At 42.0% G+C, this 26,689-nt stretch overlaps 1 protein-coding gene across 4 annotated transcripts in view; it reads right to left on the bottom strand.

Moving 5' to 3' along the window:
* The window catches only part of MAP3K20 (mitogen-activated protein kinase kinase kinase 20), a 276,975-nt gene that overhangs the window by 148,826 nt on the left and 101,460 nt on the right, over positions 1 to 26,689 (bottom strand). For all 4 annotated transcript variants that reach the window (XM_075317342.1, XM_075317345.1, XM_075317346.1 and 1 more), the window contains exons 4-8: positions 14,250 to 14,351; positions 9,821 to 9,886; positions 5,862 to 5,890; positions 5,634 to 5,771; positions 3,371 to 3,457 (exon numbers count right to left, since the gene is read on the bottom strand). In XM_075317342.1, coding sequence (XP_075173457.1) covers positions 3,371 to 3,457; positions 5,634 to 5,771; positions 5,862 to 5,890; positions 9,821 to 9,886; positions 14,250 to 14,351 — 422 coding nt within the window. The remainder of the gene's footprint in view (positions 1 to 3,370; positions 3,458 to 5,633; positions 5,772 to 5,861; positions 5,891 to 9,820; positions 9,887 to 14,249; positions 14,352 to 26,689) is intronic.

The raw sequence follows: 26,689 nt of genomic DNA, 5'->3' as shown, positions 1-26,689 counted from the left end.
GTAAGCTCAGATGTACACTACGGGCACAAGAGTAGCCATCATGCCCTCATTATGTTTTGGATTCTTTTTTGCCCTCTAATAGTGCCACATTTATTTTTATTTAGAACATAATTACAAAGAAATGTATCCAAACTAACTTGTTTTCATTTAACTAAAAAAAAGTAGATAAAAATTGTCTGTATCTGTTTTTTGTTGAGTTTTTTTTTTTTGCCAAAAGAGTGTTCAGGATGAATTGAAAAATATATCTGTTTCTTTTGTTAATGGCTATAACCTTTTTTTTAAATCTGACATAATGGAAGCTTAATAGCAATCTAATGACGAACTGTACATAAAGAAAAAGAAGCTCTAGACTTTTTGATGTACTTAAAGGGTATGTCTGGGGGTACAGAATTTGCAAAAAAATCTACAATTGTTTTTTTCTATCAAGATGGGGTGCAGAGTGTACAATAATGAGGGAAAAAAAAGAACTTTTTTGAATTTACCAAATGGCTGCAATGAAACAAAGAGTGACATATTTAAATGGGTCTGAATGCTTTCTGTGCCCACTGTAGAAATGCCTAAGCACTAACAGGCAGCTATTTGCTAACTACCTGCCTTTTGTGTCTCGAGCCATTCTTCAATGGTACAGAACGGTCACCAACTCCAACCAGCAATACAGTGGCTTAGTCAACAGAGTGGTGGCTTCTTTTCTGCTCTGTTGACGGGGTGTGACTGCCGATATCATGCTGATTGACAGTCGTCTCCCCGCTGCCTAACTGGACCAACCAGCTGTCAATCAGGATGATGTCAACAGTTTCGCCACCATCTACAGAACAGAGTGGATGAGAAGCCGCCGCTCTGTTGACTTAACATCAGCGGAAGCAGCTGAATCTCCGGCAGGAGACGTCTGTGAAAGCTCTGTACCGGCAAAGAACGGCTACCTGCTTGTTAGTGCTTAGGCACATTTAAAAAAAAGAAGATATACCCTTTAATGTAGGTTTTGTTTGACATAATTTTACCATGTACATTTTATTTTCACCCATTAGTGTTTTATGTTACAGGGAAATCTAATTATTTGCCTTGGAAGAGAATAAAAGTTGATCTAATCTAATTGATACTTTGTTTCAATGTTTCCTTTTAGGGTAGATTGTCTCTTCTCTTATGGGATATCTGCTGTCCTCTGAATCAAGATGGGGGAAAAACGTGTACATTTTACACTTCTTTGTCTTCCTTTTATTCTGGTTGAACTTCATATTTGTTTTTTTCAGTTATACTATGTAGCTTCTATTCACTTCTATATTATTATTTATATTACATTCTATTCTATATATTATAATTTATATTACAATTATGGTATACATCTATAATTTTTACATTTAAGATATGAAAATGTTATTCTTTATTCTGGTAACGGGTAGAATTATTGCACCCTGTAACCCCAAATCACAGACTTTTTCTGACTAAACAACCTTTATCATATGCTTTACTAAATGCATCACTATATATGGCACAGTTTATAATATTTAATTAAGAATACGTGTAGAACAAAGGCCAAATGTGCTACATATTAATTAATACTTAATTATGTCAAACAGACATTGGAAGTGGCTGTGGTTTTTGGCTCTATGAGCTAGTACAGTTCATCTGTATTAGACAACATGTATGCATGTATATATATATATATATATATATAGTGTAAGAACTGTAATATATATATATATATATGTATATACGATATATGTATTGTATATATCTATATATATATTTATATATATCTATATATCTATCTATATATATATAGATATATAGATAGATAGATGTATATATACATACGGTATATCTATATATACATATCTATATATATATTATTATAGTCCTTACTTTATACATATATATACATATATATATTTATATATATATATATATATATATACATATATATATACACACACACACACCATATATACCATGTATATATATATATATAAATATATATATATATATATGAAATAAGGACCATAATGCTATATAAATTATATTCACCATCATACATTTTCATTTTTCTCATTAGCCATTTAATATGTGTCTAAGAATAATACTACGTGTTTTTTTTATTACCAAGAGAGAAGATATATATATATATTATTATCAAAGTGAGCACACTCAAAGGCCTGGGTTGTTGCAATGCAAAGAGTGGCAATAGCATGCTTCAAAGTCATGAAATAAAATATATCATCACTAATAATAGTAAATAGTAAAAGCTAAAAAAAAAGGAAAAAAAATCCCAAATGCCTAATGTTTTATACCATGTGTTGAAATATTATATAGACTTACAAAGTAAATTCCATTGCATGTGGAGCATTAGAATTACCAAAATGTTCGCTTTGTGACTGAGCGACCTTCACACAGTGAAGGTCATTGATGAAGACTACTGCAAAGGTAGGGGAAGAAAAAAAAAGTAGCCCATGGCAACCAATAATCACGGCTCAAAATTCTTTCTACAATCCGATTGGTTTTCATTTGCAGAATTTTTTATCCTTGGACTAAGCTCAAGATGGCTACTCAACATTAAACTCCACATTAAATGATGATATATATATATATTTTTGTAATAAAAATATGTTGGTATTAATAATTGATGGTGCAAACCGTACACAAAAATCATTGTGCTGCGCCTAAACCTCAAAGCAAAGACATTTAAGAAAGTTTTAAAACGCAGAGAAATTTCCCGTCTGATTTCTCCGGCATGGGAAGTGTTTACACCACTAAAGACTTCATTCAATGGAAATGCTTTGAGGAGGAACCTTGCCGTTCAGCCGCAGCCTTGCCAATACATGTTATGAACATACCTTTAATGTGGAGTTGAACATCCTGCGGGAGGCTAAACTGTAATTTTCTTTATTTTTTTTTCTTCTTTTATTTTTGAAACTCTCATCTAAAGTGACAGCTTCTTGTAGTAAAACGTCTCCTGCTGGGAGAGTTAAGTTGAAGTAGCTGAAGGTCTCTCACTGAAATATCAACTCCTGGCCAGTAAAAAGATGCCCAAAATCGCGGGAGACGGAGTTAAACTGGTCCCCTACCTTGGACGCAATGGCTCCTTTCATCACGAAGAGCAAACCCCCAGGTTACCCTATTGAGACTGAGAAACTAGTACAGTAGTTCTACAATATTTGATCTACAGCATCACGATGTGAAGCCGCAACAATTAGATGTAAAGGGTCCATTCATGAGGAATAACATCACTTTGACCCTTTGTGTTAGCTCCTACTGGTAATCTTTCCATAAGCGTTGAACTTACTTTCAATTTGAAGAAGATGAAAAAGTCTTTTGCAAACCCCCAATACTGTTTTCATATCTATCAACTGTATCTGAGCAAAAAAAGTAGCCTTACCTCATTTTTTTCTACGACGAGCCAAGCCACTTGCAGTCCTTCCAAGCCTTTAAAAGGAACCTCTCTTGTTAACATTTCCCATAAAACCTAAAAAAGAACATAAACACAATTCACCACATTTACAACTTAAGCTGTACAGTTTATATAAATAACTGTATAACGACCACATCTTAAAACACTAAAGATATGTATATAAAAAAAACTAAAAATCATAAATTAGCGAACAGCAGATTTATTGTCAATTTATAATAAAATAAACACCAAATTTGTGTTGACAAAATATCATTTAATTACAGAATATTATTTTTTTTTAAACTGTTTTATTTGCTTTGCTTAAAAAATACTTAAAACATTAAAATAATATTAAATTACCAATGTAAAATACATTAAAAAAGCAAGTATTTAAAACAAAATGTTTAATTTGTTTTTTTGTGTTTTTTTTAATGAGCACACTGAAGAACAGGATAAAATTCTAAAAGAAAAGATTTCTAAGAAATATTCTGCTTTGAAGGGTTCTTCTAAACAACAGATATTAAAATATATTTATTTAATCATTTCCGGACTGTAAGCCAAAATGTAAAGATTATATTATCAAGGTTTGAGATTTTATAGTCAAATAAATATTTAAGAAATTGTACAATCATATACTTTAATTACACTTTTTTGTTTTTGGGGTGCAGGTAAGACAAAAGACGTTAAAGCACTCAGGGGTATAAGTATAAGAGTAAAGGGAATAACAGCTGCACCTTGGTCTTTAGTGACCAAAAGGGACCAAAAGTTCTCGCTTCCACATAAGAAAGTCACCTGTATTACCATGGTAGGTGGGGGCCTTGTTACAATTTTTACATTTGGGTCAACAAACCTCACGTAAATGACCGTACTTAAATACATCTTTGACTATTTTTAGGAGAACCGCATGCACTTGGAAAAAGCCTGACTCTGACAATATCAATCTAGGATATTTCGATACTTGATAGGTAGTAAAAAAGCCTAAAAAACTTAAAAATGTACTCGATAGACAAAGCCACAACAATTCTTACGAGCATCATTGATAGAGACATCAAGTCATGATCTGGAAGATAGTACCTAAGATGGCCGTTGCATGCAAAGCCTACTTAGATTTCATCAATGGTAGACCTGTCAAGCCATGATCTGGAAGATAGTGCCTATGATGGCCATTTCATGCAAAGCCCACTTAGATTTCATCATTGGTAGATATGTCAAGCCATGATTTGGAAGATAGTGCCTACAATAGCCATTTCATGCAAAGCCCACTTAGATTTTATCATTGATAGACATGTCAAGACATGATCTGAAAGATAGTGCCTACGAGGGCCATTTCATGCAAAGCCCACTTAGATTTCTTACTATAATTGGTTTGAGGTTTTCTGTAGATGACAAGGTATGTTTTGTAGGGTCTCCACTAAAAATTAATTCATAAGTCATGTACTCAAACATATTCACTGCCTAGGTATAATAAAAACATGTCACTTAGCACTTTCATGTTCCCAATCTATGTAGGTCACTAGTCCTTTTTCCAGTCCAGTTTTATATCATTTAAAAGGAACCTGTCACCTTGGAAAATCTGTTCAAGCTATGGGCATTGTGTTATAGAGAAGGAGAATCTGAGCAGAGTGATACATAGTAAAGTTTTACAAAAGATTTGAAGGACCCTGCTCCAGTGGCCATGTCTGTAGTCACTGGTCACCGGACCAAAGACATATGGAGCTCATCCTACCGACTGACATTTACGGTATTTCTGGTTAGAAGGCCCAGTGCAATGTCATCGTTGTGGAAAATGCATACATAAAGTTGTGCTGGGCCTACTAATCTGAAGAGGCACTAAGGATGCTAGCACATAGGTAGAGGTTGGCAGGGCTCTGAACTGTCAGCCACCAACTACTGAAGTGGCCTTTGGACTAGGGTCTTGAGAATCTTTTTACTCAACTCATATATAGTTTTTTGAGATAAGATTTAGAATAGGCTTTATATTATGAATTGAAACTCCTGCTAATTTTGGGCTTAGGAGTCTACTGGAAGGTCCCAATCAACGATTAACAATCTAATTATATAAAGAGATGATTAGTACCAAAGCCCAATATATGCAACAATTTCGAAATACTTGTTATGAGTTTTCCCACAGATCTAAATATCATTCTGTTCTCTTTCTCATCCACTATAATATTCCGCTTCCAAATCAGACCCTATGCTCAATCTAATAGGTTTCCTTTTTCGGTTGAACAAAAGCATAAATACCACTTACCACACCATAAGAGTAAGTATCACATGTCTCAGATACTGGAAGACTCTGGATTACTTCTGGTGCCATCCAAGGAAACGTCCCTACAAGGGACATATGAGTTGTGTGGGAATGGAACTTTGAGGCACCAAAGTCACAAATCTAAATAACAAAAATAGACTTATTTAGAGGACAATCTTTATTCTAACATAGGCAAACATCTTCATTAATAAAACATGCTTGGTATCTTACTTTTAGTACTCCATCCATTGTTATCACAACTAGATAAAAAGAAAAAAGAAATAAATGTAGTAAAAATACGAGGTGCAAAATGATTCTTGTTATTACAATAGTTAACTAAATAATTACTTAATTGTTAATACAAGCTAACAAGATCACATTAACCTATGATCCACTACATGTACTCTACTGTTTGCTTATTTATGCAAGGCTAAGTTCACATGTCCTACTGACATCCGGTAGAACGGATCCTGCAGAGATTCGTTGGGAACCTGATTTCTGCCGGTTCCGTTTCTTTGGTTTTTTTTTTAAATGGTCATCTATGGAAGGACAGATCCGTTAACGGATTGCTATTTATCTCCCATTTGTAACGATCCAATAAGAAAGCAATGGATCCATTACAAATGCAAGAATAATGGATGGCTAAATATCAATTCATTAACAAGTCAGTCCTCCATAGACTCTTATGTTTAGAAACCGATCAGGCAGACATTTCTTATTTACGAACGGAAAACAAAGTTGTGTTAGCAGAACTTTTTTGCCAACGGATCTCTGCAGGATCTGTTCTAACGGATGATTACAGCCTAATTCTGTTAGTTTGCTAGTCGCTTTCTACCCTAGACTAAAGAACAACTACTCAAAAAGTACCAAAACACGGGACATAAATTTAAGAGAAAAAAATCTGTATCAAAATGCCCCTAAATTAGAAGCTGATTTGTTGCAAATTTTGCCGCACTATGTATCGCAAAAGGTAAAATCTGCAATGTGGTGATGTAAAATGGTGTGAACATTAACAGCTTTGTCTTCTATAAGGATTGTATATCTCACCAGAGGAATAGACTGACTATTTTTAGTTTTATTACTGTAGACAAGACGAAAACTTTGAAAGCCTCTGTGTTATGAGGTTCTAAATCTGGTAAGGCTGGATTAACACACCACTTCGAGTGCTCTAACTTTCTGTTATCCACGGTATTAAAGTTTAATCCACACGCATTGACCTCAGGAGCCCATCATCGTGAAGGGAGGAATGTTTGTTTAGACGCACTCTGTAAATGGAATACTGTCATAAGGAGCTATCAACATCAAAGTTGTGGCTTCATGGCTTAGACAACTTGGCCATTTATGCACAGGATGGATAAGTGATGGGGGCTTTACTGCGGAAACTGCTATGTTCAATACAAAGGGGTTACCCCTATTCTCCACTAGGGAAGACCAAGGGAAAGAGATATTTGAATGTAGAGGTGGTCGATCCTTCCTGCTGTTCCACCACTCAAAATTGTGCACTTAATTTAGAGCTTTGATTCGGTTGTAAAAAACAATAACCAAATCGTAGATAAGCAGGGGACAAGACACAATTGTATAGGACTTGCATTGAAATCTTTGGCAAGTGAGATGTGTGTGACTTGAGATCAGCGGCAGAAAATCCAACACATTTGGAATCATTTGTGACTCTAAAGGCCGCTTTACACACTGCGATATCGGTCCCGATATCGCTAGTGTGCGTACCCGCCCCCATCTGTTGTGTGAGACATGGGCAAATCGCTGCCCGTGCCGCACAACATCGCCCAGACCCGTCACACATACTTACCTGCCCGGCGACGTCGCTGTGACCGGCGAACCGCCTCCTTTCTAATGGGGTGGTCCGTGCGGCGTCACTGAGCGGCCGCCTAATAGCAGCGGAGGGGCGGAGCTGAGCGGGACGTAACATCCCGCCCACCTCCTTCCTTCCGCATAGCGGCCGGGAGGCAGGTAAGGAGAGCTTCCTCGTTCCTGCGGTGTCACACGGAGCGATGTGTGCTGCCGCAGGAACGAGGAACAACCTCGTTACTGCTTCAGTAACGATTTTTGAGAATGGACCCACATGTCACCGATGAGCGATTTTGCACGTTTTTGCAACGATGCAAAATCGCTCATCGGTGTCATACGCAACGGCATCACTAATGCGGCCGGATGTGCGTCACCAATTCCGTGACCCCAACGAGTTCGCATTAGCGATGTCGTAGCGTGTAAAGCCCCCTTAAGTCACAATGGAATACCATAGGAAATTGGTAGTTAGTAGTAGCAATACAACACTGTGATTTCCTAGCTGAGTCATAAATGTAGGAGTAAGAGAGGAAGATGTATATCCAGCACTCGCATAGAGGAATCCAAAAATGTACAAATCGCGTTTATTAAAGAAAAAAATGTTAACAAACATACAGTACAAAAAAACATGTAGACCAGGTCTACGTGTTTCAAGCTACAAAGCTCTTAATCATGGTCTATCTGTTTTTGTGCGTTTTTTTAATACTCAAAGCGGTAGTCCACTAGTTTTACATTGATGGCCTATCCTTAGGATAGGTCATCAGTATCTGATTGGCTGGGATCCGACATCCTGCACACCACTAATCAGCTGTTCTTGGTCTTGGTGGCATCAGCAAGCAGACGGAAATGCTCAGTTCCAGAGCTGCTCCGTCTTCTAATAGTGTCTGCGGCTGGGTACTGCACATCCGCCACCCATTCAAATCAATAGGAGTCGGATGTGCAGTACCTGGCCGTGGCCGCTATCAGAAGGTGGGGCAGCTCCGAAACTGAGCATTTCTGTCCACCTCCTGCCATCGCCAGCATCGAGAACAGCTGATCGTGGGAGTGTGGGGTGACAGACCCCGACGAATCAGACAATGATGACCTGTCCTAAGGATAAGCCATCAATGCAAAAGTAGTGGACAATTTCTTTAATAAATGTGATGTTTTCAATTTTTGTATTCCTCACTGTGGGTGCAGGATATACTGCTTCCTTTCTTCCTCTTATTATGGCCCAGCTAGTCGGACTGGACATCCGTGCACCGCACTAAAGCACCTGGTGTTTCCTTTGGGGATGAACGGATGACGTTTTCCACTGTCATAAACGTAGCCCTAGTCTTATGCCGGCGTCACACGGTACGATATATCGGGCGATATATGTCATCGGGGTCACGTCGTTAGTGACACACGTTCGGCATCGTTTGACATATCGTACCGTGTGACACCTCCGAACGACTGTGAACGACCAAAAATAATCACCTTATTGTTGCTTGTTGACACGCCGTTCATTTTCAAAATGTCTGTCCTCCTTCTGTGCTCCGGTTTTTCATCGTTCCCGAGGCAGCACACATCGCTCTGTGTGACACCCCGGGAACGATGAACTGCAGCTTACTTGCGTCCCGCCGGCAATGCAGAAGAAAGGAGGTGGGCGGGATGTTACGTCCCGCCACTCCGCTTCTATTGGCCGGTCGCTGTGTGACGTCGCTGTGACACCGAACATCCCTCCCCTTCAGGAAGAGGATGTTCGCCGCCCACAGCGTCGTCGTCAGGGAGGTAAGTACGTGTGACGGGGGTTTAACGACTTTGTGCGCCACGGGCAACAAATTGCCCGTGACGCACAAACGACGAGGGCGGGTACGATCGCTCGTGCGATAGATCGTACCGTGTGGCGCCGGCCTTATTCTCAAAATTAGAAGCAGGCCTCTAAACTTTAAACTAAGAGTAATATAAACATAAAGACCGACACTCACCTGTTAAAATATTATTTGTGATCTGCTCAAACAAAAGTCTTTTTTCAAAGACTCAGTGTGAGCCGAAACGCATCATATTAATGATGATTTTGTTTGTATAAATCACAAATTATCTTTGAAGGAGATTATGGTGCATTACCAAGAGGGACGATATCCCTAGACACATGTACAAAAAGGTTTTTTTGAGTGCCGACTGGATTCGTCTCACTATAGACTAGAAGTCACAGAAACCCTTTTAAAATCTCTTATATGTACATTCTCTCTTATATCTTTTAAAAATGATTAGAGCTTTTAAAGAGTGTGATAAAATATAAATCTATAGAAAAACAGCTTCATGTATATTTTTACAAGCAAAAATGCTACAAATAAAAAAGTAAATTAAATACAGTGTTACACTTCTATGATGCTGTCACAACATTTGCATAAATGATACCTTACCGTTTCTAGACTTGAGATCTCTGTGTATTACGCGGATTGGAGCTTCCATGTGTAAGTAATGCATTCCTGTTCATATACAGAAAAAAACCCATTGTGAACCAAAATAAAATCATAGTTAAATGAAAATATGTTTTACACGCAGTGGTGGAACAATCACTAGTGGTCATTTGCAGATTTTCCCTGTAAGGACTGTTGAGATAGGATTAGGTTTAGTTCAGCTGAAATGCAATAGTCATTTCTAGTAAAGATTACCTGAGAGGTTAAGAATGAATTTACCTGCCGACATTGTAGAATCGTTACTCGTCTATTGTACACTAGTAGAAAACAGGTTTTTGTATTTTTTACATTAGTACAAAGTCACATTTCTACCAGAGGCACAAAGATCCATAATTAGAGCAAACCTGATATAGTGATGAACTCTCGTACAGGATCTAAGGGGCATGCATGACTCAGGGACCTGATATATTGTGTTATGCATAGTGCGTTAACTGTGAAGGTGGTGCATGACTCAGGGACCTGATATATTGTGCAACGTCAAGTGCAGGCTATAAGGAGGTGTTGTTAATTGAGGGACCTACTGTAAGTCAATGCCTAATGCAGCAATACAAAATGAGAGGAGCGCTCCATGTGTGGAATGGAATATTCAGGGAGGAAGAGGTGGAAAACTGTAGTGCTGTTCAACTAACAAGATTGTGCAGACCATACAGAACAATGGTGTTGGCTGAAAGGAAACTCCCTGTGTGTTAGCTGCGCTGACCACGGCCCCGTGGCATGCAGGCAATGGCTATATAGTAGGGATGAGTGAACCTTTAAAAGTTCGGTTCAGCAGGTACAGCGAAACCTTAAAAACGTTCGGTTTTTGACCCCCACTTGATTCGAACCTCAATTGGGCAGTTTGTGGCTCCACCCACATGCTGCCAGCCATAAACAGATCACTTCCGAGGGAGGTTAGGTTCGGTTTTCAAATTTTTTTGTTGTGTATGCACACTGCATCTGATCATGCTGATTTTACCCTCAGTGTGAGCCGTTCAAAAACTGCACGCGGTTCGCACAGTGCCGAGCATCACTCAAACCCAAGCACAGCACTGCTCGCTTGAGTGGTTTGAACTCATAATTCACTCCAACTTCAAACCCAAACTTGTTTTTTTTTGGAAGTTGATTTCCGAACCCAAACCTCGAACCTCAGGTTCATTCATCTCTACTCTCAGAGGCACAAAGATCCGAACAAACCTGATACAGTGATGAACTCTGGTGCAGGATCTAAGGGGTGTGCATGACTCAGGGAACTGATATACTGTGTTATGTGTAGTGGGGGAACTGTGGAGGTAGTGCATGACTCACAGACCTGGTATATTGTGCAACGTAAAGTGCAGGATATAAGGATACAAATACATTCACATGTCACAAATGGTCTATAAAACGTCATGTGATTGTATTTGTATATCTGCCTGATGAAGTGGATGGACCATGCTCAAAATGTGTAGCCCAATAATAAGTTCGCGAAACCACTTGGTGGTCCTCTCCCTCCTGTGTTGCGCTCGGACAAGACCATCTTTCTGTCTTTGGTCCTTAGTAGTACAGCTTCAGGAATTGTCCTCATAGTCTAATCCTCCTCCGGAAGTGATATTCAGCACTCTGCCTTCGGTGTTTGACATTGTAGTCTGGTCTCCTTCTGATGGTGGTGTTCGGTCTTTAGGTTCCTTGTCAATGGAATGGGGTGTATGGTTTTTAGGTTCCTCGGCAATGAAATGGAATGTTTGGTTTTTAGATTCCTTGTCGATGGAATGGGGTGCTCGGTCTGCGGGTTCCTGTGGTGACGGAATTCGATGTTCAGTCTTAAGGTTCCTTGGATGACTGTAGAACTTAGGTTTTTCTTTGTTTCAACACACCTCCAGATGTTCCCAATGTAGACTACATGGACCCGCTTTGGGTACGTCCTTTCCCCGGGTAGTATTGGTGCCAACTGCACCTTCTAGTTGCCAGTTTGGACTTTTATACTTTGCAAATGCGCCACAGTTGTCAGCTGACTCGTAGCATCCTGCTAATCCTTCCTTTGAGGAAACATACTCCTTTCTATCTGGTTCCAATCAGCTCTGGTTCACCAGCAGAGAAACGTTGTAAAACATGGAATATATTCTGCTGGACACCCCCTCACACCAACACAAATGCAAATTAAAGAACTACTACCCCACCGCTCCTATTGATTCAGAAAAAGGCATTTTGTTGGGTGTTTTTCATCTTCAAACATTTTATGATGAAGTGAACAGCACCTATGCAGCCATCTATTCATTCCCATCAGCGTAAGACAGGGCCATGTTTTCTGAGTCACGTCATGTCTTGTGAATATGCCATAAAAGTCCAAGATAAGGAAACCCCTTTCTTATCACCCACTTTAACCAGGAAGAGGCAACTCCCCTCTGCCTCACTTTGCGGAGAGTCTATCAAACAATTTCATTACCTCTAAATACACAAATTTTCACATATTTGGGAACAAAGATCTATCATCAAAATACTAAATAATCTAAAATTGCCTAAACAGTAAAAGAGGTTCTAGAACATAACGGTTGAAGATGAATGAATGGTCTGGTATTTGGGTACAGTCTGTAGTATTTCCATGGCAAGGGAACAAAAAACTTCAAACACACACACTTTCTATATACAGACATTTTCATTTCAGGAAATTGAGGAAGAACAAGCCTTTCATTTGTTTGTTTTAGAAAAGTCAGACAAAGGGCAACACTATCAACTAAGCTCAACTATTGGCAGGAACATACAATACAGAGAAGCCGTCTCTCTACTGTCAAAAGTCTCCCAAAAATAGTACGAAGCTAAAACAATACACCGTATAAGCTGAACCGTGAGTTAAAAAAAATAGACAGAGAGAAAAAATATTCTCAATTTGCTATGCTGGAAGCCAACTGACAGTATCCTACCATAGTAGAAGATTCTTAGACTATGCCATTCTAGAAATTCGATGCCTTGTCGTCACTATAGCACTTTTCTAATAGCCTGGAAATTATGGAAACCGTAATACGTTGCACAAAACATGAAACAGATATCTAATTAAAGGGGTAGTCATCTCTGTTAGCCAAGACTAGAGGCCATGAGGTAGGGCTGCTCCCACTCAGAAGGATGATACAACCTTGAAGTACATGGTCAACTATTTACCTGACTGGGTGCTGTGTAACTGTAGATTTCCTTAAAGGGAACTTGTCAGGCCTGTATGCACCCAGAACCATGAGCAATTCTGGGTGCATATTGCTAATCCCTGCCTAACTGTCCCTGTATCTAATAGCATAGATAAAGAGATCGTTAGGAAAAGTATTTCTAAAGATCCTTTATGATATGCTAATGAGGCCAGGGACTAGTCGCAAGGGCGTTAATTCCCTTGGCTAGTCGGCCCTCTTAGCATGTAAGCACACCTCTGTGGGTGTGCTAACATGCTAATGAATGCGCAGCAACAGAGGCATGGTCTTGCTCACCTGCTGCCACCGCACCCAATGCTGGATTTTGACTCAGTGTGCATGATCAGAAGTACTGGACGTCCGGTCATATGCACTATGAAGCCAGGTGTACACATCCCAGCTTTAAACTGGTGTAATGCACAAGATAGGAAGAACTAGGGACGTTCCGATCATGCGCTCTGAGACAAAAAAAAGTGGCAGCAGAGGTGAGAGCGACCATGCCTCTGGCGCTGTGCATTCATTAGCATGTTAGCACACCCACAAGGGCGTACAAACATGCTAAGGGGGCCGACTAGCCAAAGGAACTGACGCCCTTGTGACTAGTCAACGCCCTGATTAGCATATCATAAAGTAATACTTTTTCTAAAGATCCCTTTATCTATGCTACTATAGGCTGAGACTGCTAGGCAGGAAGTAGCAATATTCACCCAGAACTGGTGTTGGTTCTAGGTACATACAGGACCTGACAGGTTCCCTTTAAGACCCAAAATACTAGACTGAGCCCAGCTAAATTCTTCAGTGCTGTAGACTTAAATAGAGAGGAAGGGAGCAAGTGCAACTTGCACTCAACCAACTCCTGTTAATTGGTGGGGATCCCAACTGCCGGGTCTATACCAATCTAACAGTTATCACTAGAGTTGAGCAAAATGATTTGCAAGACCCTAGAGCAGTGTCCACATCATGATATTTTGGCGGTCTAGTAAACAGAACAGGTATCAAGGATGCTGACCCTACAGTATTGGGAAGTTTGCACAACCCTAGTCGGACTGATTTGGAATACCAATGTGGACTACAGAACACGGTCCTGCAAATCATTTTGCTCACCTAAAAGTGATCTGTAGGGATTATTTGTAAAGACTGAATCCGTCATAAAGGGTCAGAAATTGACTTACCTAATTATGCATACTCCCCCCCATGTTAAAACCTAACACATGAGCAAACGTGTGAATTATTTCATGTATTACCTTTAGCTACGTCAGTTGCCCAAGCCATAATGTGTTCCATGTCCATGTCTTCGCTTCTGTTGCTATTGATGTAGTCGTATAAAGATCCACCACCAGCATATTCTGAAGAGAGAAGAGTGCAAATTCAGAGAAAACACAGAATACAGATCATCTTGTGTCGCCTAATCCATCTTTGTCGGCCTTCACCTTACTGCTGAATATAAGTTGTATATAGCAAACATTTCTAAAAAGAAATGTCAAAGTTTCTTAAAAGCAGTTAATAATAATAGCATTCATTTATATAGCACTATTAATTCCACAGCGCTTTACATACATTGGCAATACTGTCCCCATTGGGGCTCACAATCTAGAGTCCCTATCTGTATGTCTTTGGAGTGTGGGAGGAAACCGGAGAACCCGGAGGAAACCCACGCAAACACAGGGAGAACATACAAACTCCTTGCAGATGGTGTCCTTGGTGGGATTTGAACCCAGGACCACAGCGCTGCAAGACTGCAGTGCTCACCACTGAGCCACCGTACCGCCCAGTTGTATTATAATCAACATTTATAACATATTCACAGGATGCATGAAAAATGTATGATAGCTCGAGGTCCGGATGCTGAGACCCACACCGAAGCCAAGAACCATGAGCCCAAAATCCCTTGTGTGAATGGAACGGTAGTGAGCATGTGCGACCAACACTCCTGTAGGCAGTAAAGTGAGTCGTGGTCACACATGCTCACTACCACTCTATTCATGCAAAGGACTTAGGGCCCATGATGCTCTTGAATGGTGAGGGTCACAGCAGCCGAACTCCCAGTATTCAAACAGTTATCACCTTTCCATATTCATTTTTAGAAAAATTCCTTCCTGTAATGAGCTAGGGGGGTGGGGAAAGGCCAAAGAGCGCCAGCGCATGAACACTACAATACGTTCCTCTGTCCTCTGCAGGAGCACGATGGAGGACACTGTGTGAATGACGTAAGACCATAGTGTCATCTACATGAGGGTTCCCCAACTCAAGTCCTCAAGGCCCAAAAACAGTGGATGTTTTCAGGATTTCCTTAGCATTGCACAGGTGATATTTAATCATCTGCACAGGTGATAATTCCAACACCCATGCAATTCTAAAGAAATCCTGAAAACTTGCACTGTTGGTGGGCCTTAAGGACTGGAGTTAGGGAACACTGATCTACACGAAGCCGTAAAAGAGGACGGCGATCACTACAAGAGAGGAAACGATGGATTAAGACCAGAGGTGCTCATCAGAATGGACTGCCCCATAGGTGAGTGTAATACAAGCTATTTTTTTGCTTTGAAGAGCGGATTGTGGACATATGCACCGCATTCTAGAATGCTGAATGGTTTACAGGTGCTGGCCATACTTTATATGGGGAAAGCCTGGTGATATGTCCATTTAGGGGAGAAAATAAAACTTGGCATAGACACAAAATCCCAAAATAATGATTTTGCTTAAAAGTATAAAAACACAAGATAGAATCTCCAGCTGACCACATACATTACAATGGACATTTGATGATTTTAGCTGGGTCCTGAGAAGATCTGCTAATTAAAAGAGAACGCAAATAAAATTCTTGCCAGTCGAGTTAAATTATTTTTTTCTGTACAATTTGATGTTTAGTTTAAAACACCCTCCTTGTTTTGTGAGCAATTGTCCTGCTATCTTCGCTTGACCTCTACACCTACCAGGAGGGGCTCTACATGCCTAGAATAAGACAGAAGAGGCAGGATAAGGGTGGAAAACCCTGCACCCTAGGACAGGTGGTAATAGAACGCTGCTATTTTTGTGGTCACAGATAAATTTCATGAAAGAAGCCAGCGTCACTCAATGGGCCTCACTCGCTATAATGAAGTCAGTTGGGTTTCCGTTATGGAGTTTAGTTGCACCATTTTGTCTAGAAGTAAAGGGCGCTTTACACGCTGCGACATCGCTAGCGCTCGTACCTGCCCCTGTCATTTCTGCGTCACGGGCAAATCGCTGCCCGTGGTGAACAATATCGGAGGTACGCGTCACACGTACTTACCTGCCTAACAACGTCGCTGTGGCCGGCGTACAACCTCTTTTCTAAAGGGGCGGTTCGTGCGACGTCACAGCAACATCACACAGCAGGTAACCAATAGAAGCGGAGGGGCGGAGACCAGCCGCATGAATTTCACTCCCACCTCGTTGCCGGTGGACGCAAGAACGCTGTTGATCGTCGTTCCCGGGGTGTCAGACGTAGCGATGTGTGCTGCCTCAGGAACAACGAACAACCTGCGTCCTGAACCAGCAACAATATTTTGATAATGAACAACGTGTCAACGATCAACGATGTGGTGAGTGGTCGCTCGTACGTGTCACACACAACGACATCGATAACGAGGCTGGATGTGCATCACGAATTCCGTGACCCCAGCGACATCTCGTTAGTGATGTCATTGTGTGTAACGGGGCCTTAACTCCAAAAGCTCCAAATGGAGTTTCCAGTGCAGATATGAACACAACGTTACACTGCCTGGAAACCTGACAGATATGCAGAGAATAAGGAGATAAGAGAAATTAGAGAGGACTTTTGGCTATGACGAAATTCTCATTTTGTTCCTATTTTCGACAACTCATATTTGAGAACTCGTCTTCCATGACCAACTGCCAAATTTGCAGTAAAAGTAATGGTAATCCCAGCAATCTGTAAATCTGATACATTGTATATTTTGGACCAGCCCCAGAATTGTCTAGCCCAATCAGATCCGTCATGGGTTTAGAAATACTATCTGACAACCCTACAAAACATAACTAGTACTAAATCAAAAAGCTACTATTATATGTCCACTACACCAGGGTGCAGATTTATCTACAAAAGGAAATTTCACTTTACTTTTTTTAAATCAGAAATCTGTAAAATAATATTCAAAAATGATTTCAATATATTGCTAAGTGATGTATGCTGTAGATAACAGTGAGACATACACAGAATGTACTCTTAAAACAGTAATATTGTAATATTCCATAGAAAAACAATCAGATTTTGGTTTCTAACCTAAACTGGAAAAAAGAAATAGAAAGAGTATGCTTGGCCATTGTGGCCTACAATCAGTATTTACTCATTTTTGCAAATATTTAAAGGTTTGTACTAATATAATAGCTAAGCTCCTCCCAATTTTTGCATTTCCATTGGGGGATATTTATTAAATTATTTGTGCTAAATTTCTGTAAAAAAAAAAATGCTAATTTTGTTATACTCTTGCTTTATACAATTTGTTTTTTACATTTTTTGCAAAAAAAAAAAGTAGGCAGGGTTTAAAGAGAGCGAAAATAGCTAACTAATTGATGACAAATTTGCACAAAGCACATGAAAAATTGGTATAAATTTTAGCAGAAACCTACACCTCCTCATTTATGTCGTAGATTTCAGTTTGTGGTGCTCGGACAACCCAATAGACTTCTCAATAAAATTGAAGCACCTTACTGCAATGGACTTTTGATGGAATATAATAGTCCAGTCTTGGTTCATTGGATCTTTGTCTATACAGAAGATTTGAAGCTTAGAAGCAGGGTGGACGCTTCCTGGCTTCAGAGGGCGCGTTGCGTATGACTGGGACTTCAGAAGATGGCTTCTGAACTTCTGGTCATGTGCAGTTTGGCTAATGAAGCCGGTAAGCGTACATCCTACTTCTGAGGTGCACTGACACAGCCACAATGAGCCATGTGCATGCGCAAGATTTCCATTACCTGGCAGTGACACCGGCTTGTGGAAATCATGTTATCATGCCCGCAGGGGAGTGATAAAGATAGAGGCCAGACTAGTCTACGAAAACAATGCCCCATCGACTGAAAGGCACACTGACACGACCAAAATGAGTTGTGCCCATGCGCACGAGATTTCCATTACCTGGCAGTGTCACCGGCTTGTGGAAATCATGTTATCATGCCCATAAGGGGTGTGATAACATGGAAAGAGAGCTGACTAGTCTGTGGAAACAATGCCCTATCAACACACTGGTTGAAATGAGCCGCACGCATGCGCAAAATTTACTTTTAATGCTGCAGCTACAAAGTGTATATATAATAAAATACTGGGGGGACTTGATTTGTGGCATTTTTATAGTTTTTTTGGGAATACTGCCATTTTTTTTTTAATTTTTAAGAAGCAACATGCTTTAGATATAGCATTTTTATTTAGTTTGACAATTTCCTCCACTGGAAAATAAAAAACAAGTACAAAATGTCACTAATTAAAGAGAAATGCCAACCAAAGAGACCTGTAAAAATTGCCCAAATTCATCAATACAACAGCCCCAAGGTGGTGATTGTGAGAACCTAAAAATGAAGTCCTGGAAATTCTTCTCCATATTCTGGGTGTCTTTATCTTGTACGGATTCTCCAGCTGCCACAGCGCTCATCAATGCTCTGCCTGTCAGGGATCACTTGGTCACAGCCGGAGATGGTTACTTAAAGGGATTGTTATTTTTATATGATCATGTAATCTGCGGTGAGGACAGTAAAGGCCGCTTTACACGCAACTACATCGCTAATGAGATATCGTTGGGGTCACGGAATTTGTGACGCACATCCGGCCTCGTTAGCGACGTCGCGGCGTGTGACATCTACGAGCGACCGCTAACGATCAGAAATACTCACCAAATCGTTGATCGTTGACACATCGTTACTTTCCCAAATATCGTTGCTCATTTTGGGCGCAGGTTGTTCATCATTCCTGAGGCAGCACACATCGCTACGTGTGACACCCTGCGTTCCTGCATCCTCCGGCAACGAGGTGGGAGTTACGTCAATGCGGCTGCTCTCCGCCCCTTCGCTTCTATTGGTGGCCTGCTGTGTGACGTCGCTGTGACGCCGCATGAACCGCCCCCTTAAAAAAGAGGTTGTTTGCAGCCCACAGCGACGTCGCTAGGAAGGTAAGTCCGTTTGACGCCTCCTAGCGATATTGTGCACCACGGACAGCGATTTGCCCGTGACGCACAAACGACGGGGCGGGTGCGATCGCTGGCGACATCGTGTAAAGTGGCCTTAAGGGTGATGGCGCTCTGATCGGCTGATCTTCCACTTATAGTCACATTTCTGCAGTCATGGTATACTGTCATTGGCATCATGAGAAATAATAAAGGGGAGATCAAACTATTGGTAAAATGTAATAAATTTCAATTTAATATTTTTTAATATTAAAACAGTCGCAGAAATCCCCAAACGTCTATGTATATTTTTTCCTGGACCAGATCATCCCACATATTAGACACTTTTTTGTATTATAAGCTTCTGCATTTTTGAGCAAGCTGTTCACATCACTTTTTGGGGTAGAAACAAACTGCTTCAAATATTTACTTGTTAGCTTATTATTTTTCTATTCTTGAAAAATCAGCTCAAGCAGAGCTGCAGTGTAAAGCATGAAGATTTTAAAGAACAGAAAAAGCAGTACATATATAAACTACTAGTTTTAAATGCAGATAAGAGCAAACGTTCTCGTATCAGAAGACTCTGCACAATTGCAATGTCTCTGGTCCTCAGCTAATTGCCTCATATATGCCTATGAAGAGGTTAGCTGAGGACAGAAGACCCAGCGGTCAGGCCGGATTTTCTGATGTGAGAACAGGATGTGTGAAATCGGCCTAAGCTAGAGATGGTGACCGAGTCACAACCAAGGAGAGGCCAAAATTAAAAATAGTAAAACATGTACATGTCACGGGTGTGTCACGGGTGACAGACAGTCCTGTGGTGTCCGGCAATAGAAGGTCACAGTGATTGGATATGCAAAATGCTTTCTGACTTTCTATTGTTCCTGCTGTCAGTATTCAGTGTACCAGGTACCTCCTCTGCTGGGTTTCACCCTTTTCCCTTTAAGACCCAGATGAGCTCTTCTTCCATTCATCTGCTAATCATCTGTATTTCCCCTTGGGTTTAAATACTCTCATTTTCCCTGGACTTGTGCTAGTGATATTCAGTTCATTCAAGCTCCAGATGCAAGCAGGTGGCTTGCACTCATCTGTAGTATTGTTTCTGAAAGTGCTGAACTTCTGCCTGTGCCATCTGTGGATAAGTAGTTCATCCCCTTTTTCCCTGTGTGTCCTTCTTCTGTCTTCTCTAGTATTTAGTTGGGTTGACAGAAGAGCTCATCTGCCTGTTTCCTATTTAGGTTCCAGCACTAGGGATGCCTAGGGTCAGGTATCTAGCTTGGCGCATAAGTGCGGAACCTATCTAGGGTGGTGAGAGACCCCAGGAACCAGCGGTAGGTTTGGTCATGGGTCATCTTCTCCCCCTTCCTAGACATAGGGTTTCCCATCCCTTTCACCATTCGTTTGGTACTTCTCCGTACCTAGTGTGATAGTACTTTCCTATAAATACGTGCAAAGAAAAAAGCAATTCAAGGGCAATGACTATCTTAGAACTTCTTGGCACAGATAGAGAGTACCCAAGCCTTTCACGTAACTATTGGGCATTCTTGATATATCCCTCCATTTGAATGAAAATTACAGTATTGGTGCCCATACACATTAGATACGTCGGTTAAACAAGCCGATTGTTACGAACCGGCGCCGCCATAGCCTCAAGCAGCCTGCTGCGGTTCCTGTTGCGCCCAGGCGCTGGCTGCCGTTCTTGGCCTTGCCTCGGGTCGTCCAGTTGGCAGCTCCTTCCACCACGTCTAAGTGTGGAGAGGCGGTTAGTGCGCATGCGTGCGCCGATTTACCCCAGCCAGAGTCTAAGCCCGGTGTTTTGCCTAGTGAGCATGCTCAGCCTGATAGTGCCATTTCTGAGGCTAAGTCCTTGGTTCAGGCTACTGAGCATGCTCCCACAATTAATCCTAACAGCCACTTTGCACAGGTACTTGGACTTCGTGCTGTGTCTAAGTTCTGGGATGTGCCTACTGAGCATGCTCAGGCAGATAGTCTGATTTCTGAGTCGGTTGTGCAGGCTACTGAGCATGCTCAGGCACTTAGTGCATCAGAGGCTAGGTCCGGTAAGGACCTCACTGAGCATGTCTGTGAGGTGGCAAGTCCTGATAGGGCAGAGGGTGTCAGGTGTCCTGATGACGTGGCCACTCCGAACTGGCTCGCAGAGGCCCGCCCCTATGATCTGGCACCTCACCATTGGTCCTCAGACGATAACTGGTGAAGTGTTTGGGGCGTGGCTGCCATGAGGTCATCAATGACGTGGCGGTTCCGGATAGGCCGCTGGTGACGTCGCTGATGACATAGCACTCTGCTATTGGACCTTGGTGGTTCCACCTTAGGTTTGGGGTGGACCCAGGTTATAAAAGGGGCTGGAGACAACATGGAGGTGCGCAGTCTTCATTTAGAGTTCATGGTGGCATAAGCTTTGTTGGAAGTGGTAGGTAGGGCTAGGCGAACGGTGCCTGTCACGCCAAGATTCGTGGCTGGGCACATCAGGGTATCAGGGTCAGGCGCCGTGCTTCCTTGCTACCGTTCCAGTTGTGCTATAGCAGTCCAGTGGCGTTAACTGGACTGCGGCTGCTGTGTCACCTGTCTGTTCGTGCCTCCTATGCACACGGACAGCATACCTGTTGCGTTACTTGTCCGGTTGTGTTCTCTACGCACACGGACAGCATACCTGCTGCGTCACCTGTCCGAGAGTGCCCTCTACGCGCACGGACAGCATTTTCCAGAACCCCTGTGGAGTTAACAGGGTGTTCCAGGATTGGGTGTGTGAACCTATTATCCTCCTTGGCTTACCAGTCAACGCTACTGGTGTGATCCCTTGGCCTGATGTGTCCTCTACACACGTGGCCATTCGAGTAGTGACCAGAAATGCTAATCAAAGGACCGCTCGGCCTGTCGTGTCTGACACATGTGGCCGACAGGGCGCTGTCGCAGCGGTCTTCTTGGTCAACAATACCTGGTCACCATCCGGCCTGATGTGTTCCCTGCACACATCTCCATTACCATCTGGAGCACGGTGGGCCCTGACTGGCGATTGGGAATACACCACTTTATCCTAATCCACCAGTCCCCCCTGTAACACCGATCTTGATGGAACCAATTGGTTTTCAAATGTGCAAGGGTGTCCTGTCTCTCTCCTGATGATAGATCTTGGAATAATGATTGATCATGCTGGATTTCAAAATGCACAATCTTTTGCTAACATGGAAAAAAAACAGCCAGCGAATGGTCATCCCCATTGAGAACACATGCACTGTCCGTATGCCTGAGTGTACATGTGTAATTGGGGAAGTTCGGAAGAATCAACAGCTATTTAAAGTATAACGGCATCTTTAGTCTTTCCATTAATGATTAATAGGAGTTTGTCAGGACATGATGAGTGGTGAAACCCAGCACAGTACCTTGTAGGGGACTTTGACCTTACAAAATAATTCCTGTAGAGTCGAAATCTGTTGGGTAATTTCCTAGAAATTGTTCATTATTGAAATATGCTAATGTGGTTCTCTATGAACCCTGCATGTGGAACGTTTTGGCGCACTTTACCATCTATATGTATGGCACGGCACCTCAGTGGTTAGCACTCTTATTTTACATGAGTGGGGTCCTGGGTTCAAATACCACCAGGGTCAACATCTGCAAGGAGTTTGTCTGTTCTCCCCGTGTTTTTGTGGCTTTCCTTCCACACTCCAAACATATACTGATAGGGAATGTAGATCATGAGTCCCATTCGGGACAGTGATGATATTTTCTGTAAAGCGCTGCGGAACTTTACAAAAGTCAGCACTATGTCTACTGAAATGTTGCAGAAAAAAACCTTTCTTCTGAGGTCTTACTGCTTTCTATACTATGACTCTGACAACTGACGTATGCACAAGATTTCGATGGAGACAGCACTTGGTTTTGTAAAGCCAGCAGTACTAATCAGAGAAGAGAAGTTCGGAGATGTACTGTATTTTTCAGACTATAAGACGTATCTTTTTCCCAAAAATTTTTGGGAGGAAAATGGGCGGGGTGTCTTATTGTACGGATGTACCTGGCTATCGTTTTTGGGGTGGCAGCGGTTGAGAAGCGGATCACAGGAGGCAGAAACATGGTCATAAGAGGCAGCAATTGGATGATCATGTGTTTTCGCTATTAAAGAGAATGAATATTCACTTTTCCCCACTCCCATAATCTCTGATGAGAGAGCAGTGAATATTCTTGCAACTGACCACTTGTAATTGGGGACACATGGCACTTATATCACGCACTGCATCGCTTACACTCTGAAGTCCCTTAGGCTAGTTTCACACTTGCGTTGAACGACATCCGTTGCATTGCGTTGTGTGATGGATGCAACGGATGTGTTGCATATAGTGGCACAACTGATACAACGGATTGTACAAAACAACAGAATCTGTTTTTTTTTTCTTCTTTACAGTTTTACCGGCGGCAGACTATTGTGAACGATCAGCTGATCACCCGGCTGCCGGGTGATCAGCTGATCGCTCACAGCAGGCCGTCGCCGGGTGATCAGCTGATCGTTCAGCCACCAACAATGTGTGCGGGGGGGGGCGGAGTGTGGAGTGGGTGGAGCTGAGCGGGGCCATGGCGCTGAGGACGTCAGTGCCACGGGGACTGCATCGATGGGGACAGGTGAGTGTGTGTGTGTGTGTGCGCGCGCACATGCGGAGTTCGGGAGGGGGTGAAGCCGAGTGGGGAAGTGTCAGGCTCCCTGCACACGTAGCCAAGGTAAATATCGGGTAACTAAGCAAAGCACTTGGCTTGGTTACCCGATATTTACCTTGGTTACCAGCGTACACCGCTTAGCGCTGGCTCCTTGCACACGTAGCCAGGGTAAATATCGGGTAACTAGGCAAAGCGCTTTGCTTAGTAACCCGATGTGTACCCTGGTTACGTGTGCAGGGAGCCAGAGAGAGCATGCGCAGTGAAATCCTAAGGATTCCGCTGCTCAAAAAAGTTACATGCTGCGTTCCTTCCGCCCGGCGGAAGCAACGCAGCGTCGGCCAGCAGGAAGCAACGCAGGTCCATCACTCGCAATCCGTCGTCCATACAAGTCTATGGGAAGCAGCGGAATCCGTTAACGGATTCCGCTGTTTTCCAAAACGGCGGATTGCAATTGAAAGAAAACAACGCAAGTGTGAAACTAGCCTAGCTGACATCAAAAGAAGCTTCGGGGGGCGAAGAGATGCTGAGTATAATCGCTTATTTTGTTTATGTGTGTGGCATGATGGGAGGCATATATACCAAGATTGGCCTATGATGGGGATCATATATATCAAGATGGGGATCATATATATCAGGATGATCATCAGATATGCCAGGATGGAAATCATATATACCAGGATGGGCCCAGGATGAGGGCCATATATACCAGGATATAAACTAGGATGGAGACATATATACCAGGATGGGGACTTAAATACCAGAATGGGCCCATGATGGGGGACATAAATACCAGGATGGGGGTCATATATACCAGAATGGGAGTCATATATACCAGAATGGGAATCATATAAACCAGGATGAGTGATATGAATACTAGAATGTGCCCAGGATGAGGGCCATATATACCAGGATGAGCTCAAGATGGGGATCATATATATCAGGATGGGACAAAGATGGGGAACATATATACCAGGATGAAGATTATATAGATCTGGATGGGAACACATATACCAGAATGGGGATCATATATACCAGGATGAGAGCCATATATACCAGGATGAGCTCAAGATGGGGATCATATATATCAGGATGGGACAAAGATGGGGAACATATATACCAGGATGAAGATTATATAGATCTGGATGGGAACACATATACCAGAATGGGGATCATATATACCAGGATGGGCCCAGGATGGGGGCCATATATACCAGGATATAAACTAGGATGGAGACATATATACCAGGATGGGGACTTAAATACCAGAATGGGCCCATGATGGGGGACATAAATACCAGGATGGGGGTCATATATACCAGAATGGGAGTCATATATACCAGAATGGGAATCATATAAACCAGGATGAGTGATATGAATACTAGAATGTGCCCAGGATGAGGGCCATATATACCAGGATGAGCTCAAGATGGGGATCATATATATCAGGATGGGACAAAGATGGGGAACATATATACCAGGATGAAGATTATATAGATCTGGATGGGAACACATATACCAGAATGGGGATCATATATACCAGGATGAGAGCCATATATACCAGGATGAGCTCAAGATGGGGATCATATATATCAGGATGGGACAAAGATGGGGAACATATATACCAGGATGAAGATTATATAGATCTGGATGGGAACACATATACCAGAATGGGGATCATATATACCAGGATGGGCCCAGGATGGGGGTCATATATACCAGGATGGGAATCATATAGACCAGGATGAGTAATATGAATACCAGAATGGGCCCAGGATGAGGGCCATATATACCAGGATGGGGACATATATACCAAAATGAGAGCCATATAGCAGGATGAGCTCAAGATGGGGATCATATATATCAGGATGGGACAAAGATGGGGAACATATATACCAGGATAAAGGACATATAGATTTGGATGAGGAAACATATACCAGGATGGGAACATTTATATCAGAATGAGAGCCATATATGCCAGGATGAGACTAAGATGTGGATCATATATATTAGGATGGGACAAAGATGGGGAACATATATACCAGGATGGAGGACATATGCACTTGGAAATAGGGACACATAGCCCTGAAAAGGGCCCAGGATTGGGGACAATAATACAGAATTGGGAGACATTACCCCCATAACAGTGTCAGCAGCAGATCCCCCCATAACAGTGCACCATGGCCACATTTTTTTTCTTCAATTTTTAATTCCTATTTTCCTCCTTTAAAACCCAGGTGCATCTTGTGGTCTTGTGGTTCTTATAGTCCGAAAAATATGGTAGGTGGGAAAAAAATTGTAAAAAATTGCTTGGCCATAGCCATAGTGCACTGAGCACCTCATTAGCACATGTGAAGAAATAACAATTTCTAGAAAGCAAACCAAGGAATTTGGGACAATACAGGTATGATTTTTATAAAGGTAAAAAGATGCCTATCATTTGGCATGGATTTTCATATGTTGTAGAGTTTCAAACATACTCTTGATGCTCAAAAATACTGCTCTAAAGTGCACAGTTCATCAGACATACGTAATCCGCTCCTCTACGAGCATGCACATAAAGATGTGTATAGGCGCTGTGAGCGATGTTCTGAGCCACTGATGGACACAGACAGAAAAGGGCCCCTGTGCAAGAAGAATATATGGGCCCTTTGCAGCCCAAGAGCTCATAAAATGTAAAATTGCACCTGCTTTGGAGCGATAAATGGGCCCCCTTACGTCAAGGGCCCCTGGGGTGGCTGCATAGGTTGCACCAATGGTATGTTATTGTCTGCCCCTATTCTGAGCATTCAGGGAGAGTCTCAGAACATGGAGGATCGACAACAAGTATTGTGAAGCCCCTCCAGTGTTGTGTCGGTGCATTACCTTCAGGGACTCCACGCAGC

Source organism: Anomaloglossus baeobatrachus, chromosome 7 (assembly GCF_048569485.1).
Source record: "Anomaloglossus baeobatrachus isolate aAnoBae1 chromosome 7, aAnoBae1.hap1, whole genome shotgun sequence".
Taxonomy (NCBI): Eukaryota; Metazoa; Chordata; class Amphibia; order Anura; family Aromobatidae; genus Anomaloglossus; species Anomaloglossus baeobatrachus.
This window is presented reverse-complemented; position numbering and strand designations above follow the sequence as displayed.